The following is a 16,647-nucleotide window of genomic DNA, read 5'->3' as shown; positions in this document are numbered from 1 at the left end:
TCCTTTAAACAGTCTTGTTTATATTGAGGAAAAAAGATCTGAAAAACTGAACAAGTAGACATATTCCCCCTCTTTACGATCAAATAGTAATGCCAATGAAGGAGATTCTAATAAAAAACAGTTGAAAAAAATCCAAATAAAAGCCAACACTGCTATTAAGATTTTTTTTTAATATGCCATGAGATATTCTTGATTGTATATTTTCCAAAGTACTTTTCCAGCTGCATCTCCCAACCCTTCCAGAAGATTCCGCCAGTCTTTCCAATGCAATAAAAGATGCTGGATTATACTTTTGTCCACCTCCTCTTTTTGAAAGTAATATAATCCTAATGACTTTAATGGTCATACATTCTTATCTAATAAGGAAAAACACTTACAAATATCAGAAACCCAGTTTTGGAACATTTGCATTACTTTTGAACTGAATCAGCATTTTGTGGGTTTAAAAAAAGGCAGCAATTTGAACTCACGACTTACTGACAAACACATTTCTGCAGAGGGATGGGGAAGAGAGGGATAGTGAATGCTGCATTTCTCCATTGGCCCCAAAGTGCTAATTTTACAAAGGGATACATCAAAAGCAAACATGCAATGGTGGCTTTAAAACTTTTACTGCAATATAACAATGAAGTAAACAGTAATTAGACACCTACCAATTTCTTCCCAAAACAAACCAAAAAAAAAAAAAAAAAAAATGTAAACAGGAAAATAACTCTGCCTATACTTGTACAGCTTCTCAAATCATGTTAGAAGGGTCTCACATTCGATGATCAAGAAATTTTAAAATAGCAGTAATTATTTTCATTTTAAGAAAAGGTTCCCCTTCTTCCTCCCCCACCCCAAGTATTTAACATGAAAGAATGGGCTTTCTTACACATTAATTCAATATGTATTTGAAGCAGCAACAATAACCATCAATAATTTGGCATTTCTGTTTACAGTTGCTCCAAAATTCTTTCAATTTCACAAAGCCATTATCCAGTGTTGCCATGAAATAGAGACTGTAAATTCTAGGTAGCAAAGATTCTTTCTGAAACCAAAGTTAAGTCAAAGAAATATAAAGCAGGGCATTACACTAAATTTCTGGATCTAGTACACTAAAAAGAGTGAAACCTAGGAAAAGTTACCTACTGTTTTATAGAAGAAATAAAGACCTGCAAAAGCTGATTTTTGGTTGTATAATATTTTACACACTGTGTGGATTTGCGGCATCTGCTAATTGAAGCAGACATGCACTGTATTTATCCCTGCCCTATATCCTAGATCCCTCCCTCCCCACCCCCAACAATCTACTACCTTATACCAAGTATTGTGGATATGAGCCCAAGTCATCCCAGACAATCCAGTGAACAAAGTTAGTGTAATGCACTGGTGTGAAGTGTGAGATTAAAAAAAAAAGTCCCTTTCAATCTTCATCAAAGTTTTGCTGTAGAAGAAAATTGGCAGCCAAGTTCTCATTCTTCTCACAAGCAAAATACGCTTGTATCACAAGTCCTTCAGGAAATCCTAGTGCCTTTAACTGGAAGAAAAGAGAGAAAACACACATGGGTTCCAACATAGCAATAGGGGCAGATCAGCATTGAAAATATGAAAGGCACAAAAAACTCTTGAAGACGTTATGTGAACACATGCCTACCTGAGTATGGATTCACTGTCCAACCCGAGCGGCTAGATGGAGCCTAGACCTCTTTATCAACCACCGATGAAATTCTCTGTTCCTAGTTAAAGCTATTAGACGAACAGCTACTCTGCTAACACTCAATGGCACTAACACTAAAAATTAGTTGCTGACTATGATGGTTTAAAAATAAATGACCCTACAGCCTACAGAAATGTGTAAATCAAACAGCTTTTACTATGTAAGGCCGGGGGGGGGGGGGGGAGATAAAGATGAGAGCAACAGGAGAGGAGTTTAACAACTTCATCCAATTATTTATAAAGAAGGTCAGTCAGGTCAACTATCACTCTCCATCTCCTCAGCTTATGAAACACTTCACATACTAGAAAAATGGGTGATCAATTATTAATATTACGTGATATATTTTAAGATCAAGACATACGGTGTTCTATTTATATCTGCTTAATTTTTACAGCATTTTAAATGGTGATACCAGCCACTTAGTTTTGTTTTCCTAGTCTATTACTGTGACTCCAAAATCACTGCTTTTAAAAGTCTTTAAGCACTCAGGTCAATTATCTAATTCACTAGGTACTATATATTTGTCAACCAAGTATTTTTTATGAAGCCTCTGTTCAACTGTCTAAACCACCTGCATTAGACTATTATACCAAGAAATGACCTTAAGTCTCAATTCAGCATGATTAACTATTCATCCATGAAAGGAGAAGATAAAACTCAAAAATGATTTTGTTACCTAGGTCTTGTCCAGATTAAAGCTGGGCTAGCTGAAGTAAAAGGTAGATAGGGCACGATCCAATTATATGCTTCTATAAGGCACACACTTTAGATTCAAAGACACAAATATGCTGAAAGTAAAAGGATGGAAAAAGATATATACCATGCAAACACTTATAAAAAGAAAGCTGGAGTAGCTACATTAATATCAGACAAAATACACATTAAGATTAAAAACTGTTACTAAAAACAAAGACATTTTATGATGATAAACCACCAGGAAGACTTTGTTATAAACACATGTTACAAGAGAACCCCGAAACACATGAAACAAAAACTGAGAGAACTGAAGGTTCTGGTGATTCAACAGTAGTTGGAGACTTTGCTATCCCCACATTCAATGTTGGACAGAACGACCAGGCAGAAGACGGACAAGAAAGCTGATTTGAGCCACATTATGAACCAACTTAACCTAAAAGACATTTACGGAACACTTAACAACAGAAGATCATACGTTCTTTTCAAGTATGTATCAAACATTCTCCATAAAGACGATGTTAGGCCAAAGAACTAGCTTCAATGCATTTAAGAGAATTAAAATTGTGCAAAGTACATTCATTCTCTGACCACAACACAATGAACTCTGAAATCAGCAACAGAAGGAAATTTGGGAAATTCAAAATATGTGGAAGTTAACATAATCCTTAACCAATGGATGAAAGAAGGAATCACAAAGGAAATTAGAAAACACTTGAGATGAATGAAAACACCGCCGAATGCACTAAAACTTATAGGATGCTGCTGTAGCAGTCCCTTGAGGGAAATTTATAGCTGTAACTATCTATAGTAAGAAAAATCTTAAAATAGATAATCTAAGGTTCTAGCTCAAGAAACTAGAAAAAAGAGAAAACAAAATCCAAAGCAAGCAGAAGAAGAAAAAGAATAAGGGTTAGAGAGAAAATAAATAAAATAGAGACTAGAAAAATACAATCAGTAAAACCAGAAGTTGGTTCTTTTTTTCTTCAGAGTAACAACACTGACAAATGTTTTAGCTGAACAAACAGGTGAAAAAAAAAAAAAAAGAAATCGCAGAATTCAAATTACTAACATCAGAAATGTGGGAACACTACTATTGTTTAGAGAAATAAAAACTATTTTAGGAAAATACTGTGAACAATTGTATGCCATCAAATTAGATAACGCTGATGAAATACAAATTCCTAGAAAGACAAAATCACCAAAACTGACTCAAGAAACAGAAAATCTGAATAGCCCTGTAACAAATGAAGAGGCTGAATTAGTAATCACAAAATTTCCCCAAAAGAGAAGCCAGGCCCAGATAATTTTACTGGTGAATTCTACCAACTGCTGAATGAATTAAAACTATTCTTCATAAACTCTTCTAACCAACAGATAAGAAGGGAATACTTCCTAATTCATTCTCTAATGAGGCCAATATTAATGATACCCAACCAGACAAAATCATCACACACACAAAAAGCTACAGACCAATACTCCTTATGAATACAGATGCAGAAATCTTCAACAAACATTGGCAGACCAAATCCAGCAACATACAAAAAGGACTATCCACCACAATCAAGTGGGATTTATCCTAGGAATGCAAGGCTGGTCCAACATACAAAAATGAATGTTATTAATAAAGCATATTAACAAAAAAAGAACAAAACCACACAATCATCTCAACACATAAAAACCATCTGACAAAATCAATACCCTTTTGTAATAAAAACACTCAATAAACTAGAACAGAAAGGAACTCCCTCAACCTGATAAAGGGAATCTAAATCTAGTAAAACCCATAGCTAACATCATACTTAATGGTCAAAGACTTACTGCCTTCTCCTAAGATCAGGGACAAGACAAAGATGTTGGCTCTCACTACTTCAACAATACAAATACACAGAAGGCTGCAAACAGGATGATTAGGCGAGAGGGAGAGAGAGAGACAGAAAGAGACAAAGAGGGACACCTGGGTGGTTCAGTCAGTCAGACCTTCGGCTCAGGTCATGATCCCAGAGTTCTGGGCCGGCATCGGGCTCCTTGCTCAGTGGGGAGCCTGCTTCTCCCTCTGCCTGCCGTTCCCCCCCTTCTTGTGTGCTCTCTCTCTGACAAATAAATAAAATCTTAAAAAAAAAAAAAAAAAAGAGAAGAGAAGAGAAGGGAAGAAAGGAAAAGAAAACAGAAGAGAAGAGGAGAGGGGAGAAGAGAAGAGAAGAGAAGAGAAGAGAAGGCAAGGCATCCATACTGGAAAAGAATTAAAACTACTTGCAAATGATATTCTACAATTAGGAAATCCTAAGAAACACACACAAATTATCAGAATTAATAAATGAGTTCAGGAAGGTTGCAAGTTGTAAGATCAACACATAAAAGTAAGCTGTATTTCTATAGAGCTAGCAATGAACAATCCAAAAATGAAATTAAGAAAACATTTCCACTGATAACAGCATCAAAAAGAATAAAAATACTGAGGAATAAATTTAACAAAAGAAGCACAAACCAAAGACTACAGAACATTTCTGAAATTATAAAAAAAAAATCTAATAATGGAAAGGCATCTCATGTTCATGGCCTGGTGAGATAAGACTGCTAACATGGCAATACTCTCCAAACTGATCTGCAGAAAAAACACAGTATTAAAATCCCAGCTTTTTGTTTCACTTTTCTTACAGAAATCAGACAAGTGGATTCTAAAATTGATATAGAAATGCAAGGGATCCAGAACAGCCAAAACAATCTTGAGAAAGAAAACCCGAGATTTCAAAACTTACTACAAAAAGCCACATTAATTAAGACCGTGAGGTAGTGGCGTAAGATAAACACATGGATCAGTGGAACAGAACGGAAAGCCCAGTTAACCCTCACAATTATGGCCAGTTGATTTTCAAAAGGATGCCAAGACAATTTAATGGAAAAAGAGTAGAATTTTCAGTAAACAGTGCTGGATATCCACAAGCAAAAAATATGAAGTTAGACTCCTACATCTCACACTATAAACAAAAAGTAACTCAAAATAGATCACAGACCTAAATACAACAAGAATTATAAAACTCCTCAGAGAAAAGATAGGAGTAAATCTTTGACCGTGGATTCTTAGTATGACACCAAAGGCACAAGCAACAAAAGAAAAAAATTTCTTCTCCAAAACAGAAATCAAGAACGGATATCCCTAACCATTAAAAAAAAAAAAAGCTATAGAACAATTGAGGCAAGTGTCATTCACTCACTTCCCTTTTTTGAGGGGGAGAAATATTAGCACGATACATAAAATTTCTTTTAAGAAATACATAATTATAAACCTTGAACACTTGAAATGTTTATATCATAAATATGAACAAATTATCTTTCAGATGATTTTCTAAGTATTAAGTTAAAATGAACTTTAACAGATTTCCATCTCAAAACACTTCAAAAGATAAGATGGGGCAAGTACCGTGATTCCATATTTACAAATATTAACAATGGAGCCTAGAGAAAAATGAATGACTTGTCAGAGTATATCATATAAACTAAGTTACTGCAGTGAACTGGTTGACCTAGTAAGATGGAAACAGAATTATGGTATCAGGTTCTGATGGTCAATGTACATATTTTTTATATATAATTCATATACATATCTATTTTACATTTTAGTGACAGTAGTAGAGTAAAATTTTAAAAAATGGATAATTTTGAGTTAGGCATTCACTTTAAGATCATTTTCCTTCTTTTAAAGATTTTTATTCATTTATCTGAAAGAAAGAGAGCAAGAGAGCACAGGTAGGGGAGCAGCAGAAGGAGAAGCAGGCTCCCCGCTGAGCAGGGAGCCCACCACCGACACGGGGCTCGATCCCAGGACCCTGGCATCATGACCCGGGCTGAAGGCAGATGCTTAACAGACTGAGCCACCCAGGTTCCCCCCAGGTCATTTTCTTCATAAATTTTAAGACATAAATGAAATCTTTAATTTTTAAAATATATTTGTAACTATCTTATAAAGCTGACTGGCATTCATTACTAGTCCCTTGGCTAGCACAAAGGCCACGATGTGAGAGCAGGGATGAAAATACATGGTCTTTACAGCAATCCTTAGGACAATGCTGTATTTGGCTCTGTCCAACAGCACTATCTCCAAGGGCAGAAATACTGTGTATCTGTGCTACCCCACGCAGCAGCCACCAACCCCGTGTGACTACTGAGCATCTGAAATGTGGCTAGTGGACTACGGAACTAAATTTTCAGTTTTACTTCAACTCACCCTTTCTATAGCTTCTTTTTCCTGAGGCGTTACTTGAATGTAGTTCATATGACCACTTCCGGCTTCTGCAATTCCTCCACTGCCACCTCCACCCCCTCCTCCTTGACCACCAGCTTCTTGAACTGGTTCATTTAACATCTGAATAAAATGCTCCTGGTGCTGGCTAATTTGCTGTGGTAATTTGAAGGACAGGAAAAAAAACAAGAACAACAATACAATGATATAAAGTATCTTCAGGAAACTAAGAATTCTAAATACAAATAGGAGAGAAAGCTAGAATTTTGTAACTGCCTTATTTTTAGACTGATTCTGAATTATTTAATCTTTGGAAGGATGTAATTTCTTATATACTATTAAAGAAACTCGGTACTTTTCAGTGAGGCAAACAGTGAAGAAATAAGAGAATTGAAATTCTCTTTCATAAATGTGTCCCGTCCCCCCAAATCAATGTTAAAAAACTACTTGGGGACTATAAAAAGAAACAAAACTTCTGTATCTTCCACACTAGTAGGTAGTACAACGCTGTATAAAACTCAGAATACTTCGTGACTTGAGCATTAAATAAACCCATGGGTATGTCTCTAAGAGGCAATGCTCCACTATAATAAGTTTGGGGAAAAAAGATTTTATAAACGGTTTCTTTGATAAAGAGTTTCTCTGATTCTTTAATAGTTTCCCCAAATTATTATTTGACCAACTTAAATTAACCTCCCCCCCCCACTCTTTTTTTAGTACATCTAATCTACAGCATATTCTGTTGAGTGCACCTTGGAAGAAGAGTTTACTAGAGCTTGTGGAGGGGAAGGGAGTACACATGGACTTTAAAAAAGTATGATATACTCTACAAACCCACTTCTGAAATTAACTCTGATTAAATAGTTACCTGCAGTAATTGAGGATTTTCCCGACCTATCTGTTGTAGCAATGCTGGAAGCAGGGAAGGATTCTGTTGAATAATTTGTCTCATCTGTTGAAACTGAGGCTGATTCCGTAAAAATTCAAGGGGATGTCCTAAAAAACACATAAACATTTTTAAACAAAAGCAGCAATTAATATACAAAGAGCTGGTTCAATCATAATATTAGACAGCAAACACTGACAAGTAAAAAATATGATGAGTTCGCAGATGTATATAAAAATGAATAATGACAAAAATCTTTCAACCGTACAAACGTCCAAGTCTTATAGTATAGAAATTACTCCTATTAGCAAAGATAGAGAGTACAGAACACTGAAAGAACGAAGTTTTCCTACAATTGTCCCGGGCGTCAATATCATCAAATAATGAGAATTTATGACCTGCATGCACTCTATCAAAATAAAAAGTACTAATACTGTTCCTAAGAAAAATATATACCTAGAACTAACAAAACCAAAAAATCCACCTATAATACAACCCCAACCTTTAAGGAAAAAAACAAAACAAAACAAAACAAAAACAATCTGAGCTTGAATTCCTGAGAAATTCTAAACTAAATAAATGAAAGATAATATTTAAAAGAGTTCAGATATGCAGATCAGAAGCAGTTTTATTAATACAAACTTAAATTACAATTAGAAAAACAATTTCGGTTATTACCATTAAACTTCAAACATTTATAATCTATAAAAGCTTGAGATAAATAAGCTATAAGTAGGGGCGCCTGGGTGGCTCTGTCGTTAAGTGTCTTTGGCTCAGGTCATGATCCCAGGGTCCTGGGATGGAGCCCTGCATGGGGCTCCCTGCTCAGCGAGGAGCCTGCTTCTCCCTCTCCCACTCCCCCTGCTTTGTGAGCACACGCTCTGTCAAATAAATAAATAATCTTTAAAAAAATAAAATAAACTATAAATCAAACTAGTACTAATACATTTAGAACTCTTTAGTCCAAAATCCCATGACAATAATAAATATTAAGGATGCCAAGATAGAACTTGCAACTTTTTGGGGGTAGTGATGGTTGTCTGATTATACTAAATTGCATATAATTATGTTTTTGAGGTTACTAATGAATTATGAGAATTTTTTAGATGTTATTTCCTAAATTATCCAAATTAAAATGGCCACATGAGTATGAGAAGTACCCTTCCTTCTGTGACACTGGTTTTACAGATGAAGAAAATGAGACTCAGAAACTAAACTAATCCATTAAGGGCTGCTAAATGGGACAGCAGTCCGTATCTGAACCAAAGCAGTGGCCTCTTCTTCCCATTCTTATGCCAATTCCATAGAAATGAAAGCCTGTCCTCTGGGAGACTGTACACAAAATGCTCAGGGCTTGTTGTCAACTAGAGCTGACGGTCGTAAGAAGAGCTAGGAAAAGCATCAAAGAAGGGCCTCTTCAAAATTATCAGTTTAAATTACTTTATCACTACTGTACACAGAACGGAGACTGAAGGAGAAGGAAGTAACTCCTGGGCCCCCCACAGGCTCCAGGGCCTCCTCTGCAGTCACACCTTCGGCAATGGAAGGGTGGGTGCCGACCAGTGAAGAGAGGTGAATTCAAGACTGGCTTTCACCTCTAGACCCAAGTCTTCAAACTTCTCAGTGCTTTATTTCTTTGGCTATATAATAGCCACTAAGATAGTCCTGGCTTTGAAATGACACATACTTTATGACATTCATAGGGAAAGAGAAGAGACAAGGTGAGCAAACGTTCTAAATCACTTCAGAATGTTAACACAAAATGCGAACTGGGAAGCATCTCTTCCTCAGAACAGGCTAAACAGAATGTGCCCTTTGCCCAAACTATGGCGCCGAGGTCTCAGTGAGAAGGTATGCAATAGCCCCTGGAGAGAATTTGTTTTGGGCCCTTCTCTAACATCAATGGATAGAAAACTTGTGTGAAGAGTCCTTCAGATGCTCCAGGAAAAAGCCTCAGCTCACACGAGAAAGTCAGGACTGTGCCCCGCACCGCCCCAGCCCACTCTAACCTCCAGGGCTCGCTGTGGTTGTCGATGCCGTCGTAGTCGCCGCAGCGGCCGCCACCGAAGACGGAGGAGCCCCAGTGCTGACCGCAGGAGGGGTGTCCACCACAGCCTGACTCTCTCTATCTCCGGGGATCCCCTACAATACAATTTCCCTGCTTTAAAATAGCTTGTCATTCAAAGTTAGTTCAATACTATACAAAGTAAAAGATTTATTGATCTATTTAACGTGCTTGTCTAATTTCCAAAAGCATCAAACAGATGTCTGCTTCTATTAAAAGTAAAGGATTAAGACTTAATCTGAAAGCTGCATATATTCAAATTACATTAGAAATGACATGAGCGTGGTCTAGAAGAACCCATACTGCAATAATGGAAGGCAGCACTGTCCAGCAGAATTTTCCATTATGACAAAAATGTTCCGTTTCTGTGCTGTCTAATAAAATACTCATTAATCTCATGTAGCTACTGAGAACTTGAAATGTGGCTGTACTAAAGAAACTAATTTTTAATACACTTTTAATTTTTTTAAATTAAAATAGCTAATTGTCCTCAATAGTACTTAATAGCTATTTTACTAGACAGTGCAGATCTAAGGTATAAAGAGATTTGTAATTTAAAACATGCATAAAACAATGTTTACATATAGCAACACATTATATCTAACATCAAAGATCCTAAGTTTGTATATAAGGAATAACGTACATCTTTAAAAGGCTATTAAAAATTTTTTAAATATCAATACAAACCTTATTAAAATTGGATATATTTGGTTTTTACGCTATATATTACTCTAATTTTTGAATTTCATAGAAACTCACCAGCTCTGTCATAGAAAGGTTTGCATTTGTAACCCTAGGCTTAAAATTATCCAAAGAAACAGGTTTTGATGCATGTACAGTTCTGAAATGAACCCTGGGGGAAAAAAATCTAATGGAAACAGAGCAGGTGGCAACAGTGGCCAAGCAAGAAGGATCTCCTCTATTGATCCATGGTTCTGAGAAAGCGTCCTCCAGAAAGTATCCCATACAAAAAATGAACGTTGATTATTCAAAATTTACAAAAGTTATAGATATAAGAACCTTAAATATTTCAATATTTTCTAAGTTTATAGCATTTGTCTTCTGAAGTTATTAGAATTTAAAACTGCACTGAGACTTCTGGAACACTATTTTGATGCATGATTTACAAGACTTTTCATATACAACATATTAAAGAAGTCTTTATGAAATCCACATAGATTGTGAAGGAAGAGAATGAAGAAGGAAATATTACATTTGGGTAAGAGATGATAATGGTAAATGCTTCCATTTCCCAATAAATCAGAAGTCAAAATCATAAACATATAACAAATTATGCATAATGAGCCACATTAAGGGTAATGGCTGCCGGCATTAGATGTCACTTCAGGCATTAGAAACAAATGTTTCTGAGAATCCCTTGACTACTACTGACAATAAATAAGCTAACAACTCAAATGCCAATGGAACCAGGCAAATAACATCACACACTGAATTAAATGCAACGATGTTATGTCAGGTAACAGGAAATGGATGGGAGGAAGATAATGAATTAAACAGTCTATGATCTAAAATTTTTCCTAAACCTTTGCAAAAATCCAGAACCCAAGTTGTCCAGACAAACCAGCTCTCTGAATTAATTAATTAGTTAATTAATTAATCTTCTAAGTTTTTTATTTTTTACATAGGCTCCACGCCCAGTGTGGAGCCCAACTCGGAGCTTGAACTCACAACCACCCTAAGACTGAAACCCGATCTGAGATCAACAGTCGGACACTTAACTGAGCCACTCAGGCACCCCTCTTCCAAGTTTTTATTTAGGATGTCAGTTTTTTTTTCTTTTTCTTAGCTATCTGAATTTGTAAGTGAAATCTCTTCATTTTTAAAAGCTGCCGACTAATTACAAAAACGTATACAGTACAAGACAAATAAAATTGGGCTTGGGCTTCCAACTGATACTTTTGCCCTCAACAGTATACCCAGGAAGGGTGCCTGGGTGGCTCAGTTGGTTAAGCATCTGTCTTTGGCTCAGGTCATGATCCCAGGGTCCTGGGATCGAGTCCCGCATCGGGCTCCCTGCTCAGTGGGAAGTCATGCTTCTCCCTCTCCTTTGCCTGCAGCTCCCCCTGCTTGTGTTCTCTGTCAAATAAAATAAAAATAAAATCTTAAAAAAAAAAAAGTACACTCAGGAGTATGCTGGCCATCAAGAAAGCTACTAAAATGGTAGATTAGATTTAAAAAATCTGTCCCCTTCTACCCCCCAAACACACAAACTGTCATCCTTTGAGGATAACATGAATGGGGTAGCAAACAGCCAATTTTACAACTCATTTAGCTATGTTGTTTCCTAACTAAAAATCACATCAAAATCTTTTGGAAGAGGTTACATTTTACCAACACAAAATATTAACAAACTAAGAAAAATAAAAGCATTACGTAAATTACTAGCATATATTCTCATTCTCCTGTGAACTGTTATTGTTCCTTAAAAATCTTTGATATTTTGGTATTAAACTACAATAAACAAAGTGAAATATTTCTCACCATTAAAAGATACTCCACTGCTCTGTCGGGGTTGTTGAAACTGGCTCTCAGGGCTGCGATCACTTGCTCTCGTTCATATCCCATCGACATGATCTCAGTTACCATATTCTCGTAAGACTGACCTGTCACTAAGAAAAGGTGTGTGGGGTGGGAGGAAGGGAAAGAAAGGAAACATTTAATAAATATGCACTTCCCGCCTATTTCTTGAGTGTATATGTATGTAATGTTTCAGGCACTACAGGACTAGGGGTACAAAGATGAATAACAGCACAAACTACAACATATATGGGGTAGGTAGAATAATGCCCCCCTGCCAATCCCCAGAACCTATAAATATAATAGGTTACAAGGCAAAGTGGAATTAAGGTTGTTCATCAGCTGACTTTCAGATAGGGAAATTATCCCAGATTATCTGTGTAGGCCCAATGTAATCCCAAGGGTCTTTAGAAGTAGAAGGAAAACAGATGGGAGGGTCAGAGAAACAGATGTTAGGACAAGAGGAAAGAAGCAAGGTCACAGATGCTATGCTGCTGCCTTTGATGACAGAGGAAGGGGCTCTAAGCCAAGGAAGGCGGGCAGCCTCCAGAAGCGTTCAAAGGACACAGAACAGATTCTCCCCCTAGAATGTACAGAAAGGATGGTAGCCCAGTGATTTAGCCCCTTGATTTTAGTCCAGTGAGGACTATGTTAGACTCCTAACTTACTGTGCCTTAAGATAATAAATCTGTTGTTTCCTACCAGGAAGTTTGTGGTAAGTTATCAATAATAGTAGCAACAGAAAATTAACATAGTATGTTTAGTAAGTACAATAAAAACATCAGATACAAATGTATGACAAATATAGAACAGAATTAGCAGGTCAGAGAAGGCAACCTGGAAGAGACAGATGAACTAATTTTTGAAAACAAGTAGGAGGGACGTTTCAGGCAGTCGATTCTACTGCAACAACTTCAGTTTTCCTTTGATATCTTTTATTATCAAAGCGGAGGAAAAAAGGAGGCTAGAAGCAGTAAAGTCAGACTTTCATATACCATACAGAGCTGGTGCAATGCCCCAAGCACTACTATCCCAGGAAGTCACTTCCCACAGGCTGTCTCCAACCCAAACTCGCTCTTCACAGAAATGGCAGACCACGGACAACAGTCCAAAAGAAAGCCAACTCTCTACACTAAACTTACCTCACTTAAACCATTTTTTCTTCTACTTCTCTTCTGGGTACCAATCCCTTTCTTGTCTCCTCAAAGAACTGGACCCTTTAGTTATCCTCTCTCTTGTCCACCTCCCATCCTTCACTCTCCACTTAATTATCCTGATCAGCAGTTAACTATACCCTAGAATGTCATCCTAAAAACAGAAGCCTACCCCCTTGGTCGCATCTCAATTCCTCTCTGAGGAACTGGTCCATCTGTCTGCTGCCTTCCCCTTCCAGCCATAGCTATCTGCACAGGCTGTGTCCACTTCTCACATTCCACCCACTCCTTAGTCAATACTGACACGTGACTTTGAATCTCGAAAGATGTCCCCCTCAGATGTACCCCACCAGTATGACTTCTCCCTTTCAATAACTAGCAGCTCTATCCACCCAAGCACAAGAGCCAGGAACCCTGGTGACTGCCAAGTTCCCTCTCCCTTCCCTTCCACACTTTATCCACCAGCGTATCTGCTAGGTCCTATCTCTGAATTACAGTGCAAAATTACCTACTTCCCTCTTTGTCCACTGCCTTCACTGAAGACCAGGCCACAACAATCTCTCATCTGGATTACACTGGGCTTCCTCTCCTGCCCCCGAGCCTATAATCTATTCTGCCGGCTGGAAAAGCAAGCTTTTTAAAAAGAAAACCTCATCTCATTTTGGGCTCCCAATACTCAACAATCTCTGTACACCACACTCCAACCAAGCTGATGTTTTCCAGTTCACTTCACAAGCCATACCTTTTAGAACCAGTCCCAGAACCTTTACACACTTACACACACACATACACAGACGCGCGCGCGCGCAGCTTCTCTGAGGGTCAATTCCTTCGCAGGCTCCAGTTCTCAACTTAAACTGAGAATACATCCCAGAGATGTACTACCTAACTATCCTAAGTATAAGTACCTTCCATTTTTCTTTTTTTTTTTTTTTTTTTAAAGATTTTATTTATTTATTTGAGAGAGAGAGAACGAGAGACAGAGAGCATGAGAGGGAGGAGGGTCAGAGGGAGAAGCAGACTCCCCGCCGAGCAGGGAGCCTGATGTGGGACTCGATCCCGGGACTCCAGGACCATGACCTGAGCCGAAGGCAGTCGCTTAACCAACTGAGCCACCCAGGCGCCCCCCTTCCATTTTTCTTTATGGAAGCCATTAGTTTCCTTAAAATCATTAATCATGATTTGCAATTTACTTTGTTTCACCCTTCTTTCTTTCCCCCATGTGAATGAAAAGTTCAACTGTGAAAGGGACCCTGTCATTTTGCATCACCATTTCCCTGGCACAGGTGAATGATTTATTTTTTTCTGCAAAATTTTCAATAAAGGCATTTAATAGCTATGAAAGTATATTTTAAAAAAACTAAGTATCATTGAGGAAATGTGATATTTTTTATCTTGTTTAGAGTAATCATTTTTCCTCTCCCCTTCCATAAAGGACTTGTTAATGTATTTTTATTTCTTAATTACCCATTCATATGATTCTAGCACAAAGTCACTTAAGTGCCAATACCCTTTCAGTAATCTAGTTCCCAGGTACAGAAATCAGCATCAACATAAACAAAATTAAGAGCTGTGGAGCATCTGAACTACACTATTTTGACATGATGTTTCTCATTTAATTCTCACAATAACTCCATGAGAAAGGTTTATTGTGATCATGGTTTAACAGTGGCTGATAAGTCATGGTACAAACTAACAGGCTGTCAGAGTACAGAGCTCCCACACCTAGTCATCAAGCTACACCTCCTAAAATCATGCCTAATTAATCAAGTTATAAAACTCAAAAAGAAATGCCTATAAGCAGTATGATACTCTTCAGATCGTAATAGTACAAGGGCAAATGACTCAGGAAAACTAGAGACAATGGACAACACAAGGGAGAGCTAATGAGGCTCTCTTGAGGAAAATAGGGAAAAAAACAAAACTGATTTTGACAGACTAAGTATGAAGGGGAGATGAAAAAGCATTATCCAATAGTTAAAGCTGGGACAGAAAGGTACGTTCACTGCAAGTACCATACAAGCAACAAGACAGAGATGGGACCCAAAAGGGCTTCAAACTGGAATAAAGATAAAGTGTAAGACAGATTTAGTAACATTTTATACCCATTTCACAAACATTTTGTAATAAACCTGTACACAGTTCAAACTTTGTTAAGACCTCGTCTAACATTCACATTTGGAAAATTATCTGCTTTAACCCAAAGAATATGCTTAACTCTAATAGTACAATTTAAAGGATTCAATATATAACACATTAACTCACAAAGTCTTTAGTAACATTAATCGAATAATTATCTAAATCATTTTAACAGCTTGATTATAAACAACCATGAAAATGAACACATTTTCATGATCTAGAAAAGAAATTTGAACCTCTTCCCTATCTCTTATAAGGTTATTTACAATGTAGATACTTACCAAGTGCACTTGTTGCATCTTCAAAAAGGTTCGACCGAGAAGAATCTCCTGATGTACTGCAAAAGGTTTTTAGAAAACTGTATCAGAAAGTATATAAAACTTACATTAGTTTAGTAACTGTCCAAATTTTAAAGAGACTGTTTGATTTTAATTAAATGTAAAGGTCTGGCTACAGTGTTTAAACCATCTTCTACATTAAACCCCAAAGCTTTTTCCATAACATTTATGGCTTGGGAAGAATTTTCAATCTTTATATTCATACTGTTCTGCAAATGCATCATTTTAAATGTCCAATGACATAAAATAACAACTGAACAGAATGCTTACCATTTAAGGAATACAAAAAAGGTAATGCACAACTATTTCCCTAAAAGAATTTACAATGATAGGTTAAATAATCTGTAAGTCAAGTCACAATAGAAGAAATACCGAACAGTACAAGTATCCTCCACTTTTCCAAAGTTCACATTCCACCACATTTTGCTTTTACAAAAGATCTACATTAGTACCCGTCTTCATTAACTAGAAGAAATCTGAAGAGAATTTTCTCTGAAGAGGATTTCTGCTTTTATGAGAAAAGTGAAAGTAGTGTTTCATTTGTTTTGCGGCAAGCCTTTATAGAGGAACACACCCTGAGAAGCAAGAGCAGCCCCCAAGCTCCTTCCCCAGAACTGTACTTAGCATCTCAGCATCAATTCTGAGCTGTGTCTGTGAGCATCTGTGCTTCATCTAAATTTATTTTGTGCCTCCATTACCAAGGTGTGTTCTAACGTATCCGAAAAGCCTGAGAGGTTATTTTATGGGTCTGGGAATGATCAAAACTTTTTCCAAATAAATTTATGGTAATTGCTTCTTTGCTTTATGCCACTTCAGCTTACAAAAGGTTTCACAGGAATGCTCTACTTTCCAATAGTGGGGGGAACCTGTACACAATAAACAGCCGAAGTAGAAA

General features: G+C 37.0%; 1 protein-coding gene across 2 annotated transcripts in view; it reads right to left on the bottom strand.

The window, feature by feature from the left end:
* Positions 1 to 205: 205 nt before the first annotated feature.
* RAD23B (RAD23 homolog B, nucleotide excision repair protein) overlaps positions 206 to 16,647 on the bottom strand; it is a 39,718-nt gene continuing 23,276 nt past the window's right edge. For both annotated transcript variants that reach the window (XM_032418298.1, XM_032418299.1), the window contains exons 5-10: positions 15,696 to 15,751; positions 12,086 to 12,213; positions 9,528 to 9,660; positions 7,501 to 7,628; positions 6,618 to 6,788; positions 206 to 1,519 (exon numbers count right to left, since the gene is read on the bottom strand). In XM_032418298.1, coding sequence (XP_032274189.1) covers positions 1,406 to 1,519; positions 6,618 to 6,788; positions 7,501 to 7,628; positions 9,528 to 9,660; positions 12,086 to 12,213; positions 15,696 to 15,751 — 730 coding nt within the window. In that variant the 3' untranslated portion in view covers positions 206 to 1,405. The remainder of the gene's footprint in view (positions 1,520 to 6,617; positions 6,789 to 7,500; positions 7,629 to 9,527; positions 9,661 to 12,085; positions 12,214 to 15,695; positions 15,752 to 16,647) is intronic.

This window comes from Phoca vitulina, unplaced genomic scaffold, assembly GCF_004348235.1.
Source record: "Phoca vitulina isolate PV1807 unplaced genomic scaffold, GSC_HSeal_1.0 scaffold21, whole genome shotgun sequence".
NCBI classification, from domain to species: domain Eukaryota; kingdom Metazoa; phylum Chordata; class Mammalia; order Carnivora; family Phocidae; genus Phoca; species Phoca vitulina.
The sequence above is the reverse complement of the archived record's forward strand: the minus strand, read 5'-3'. Positions and strand labels throughout refer to the sequence as shown.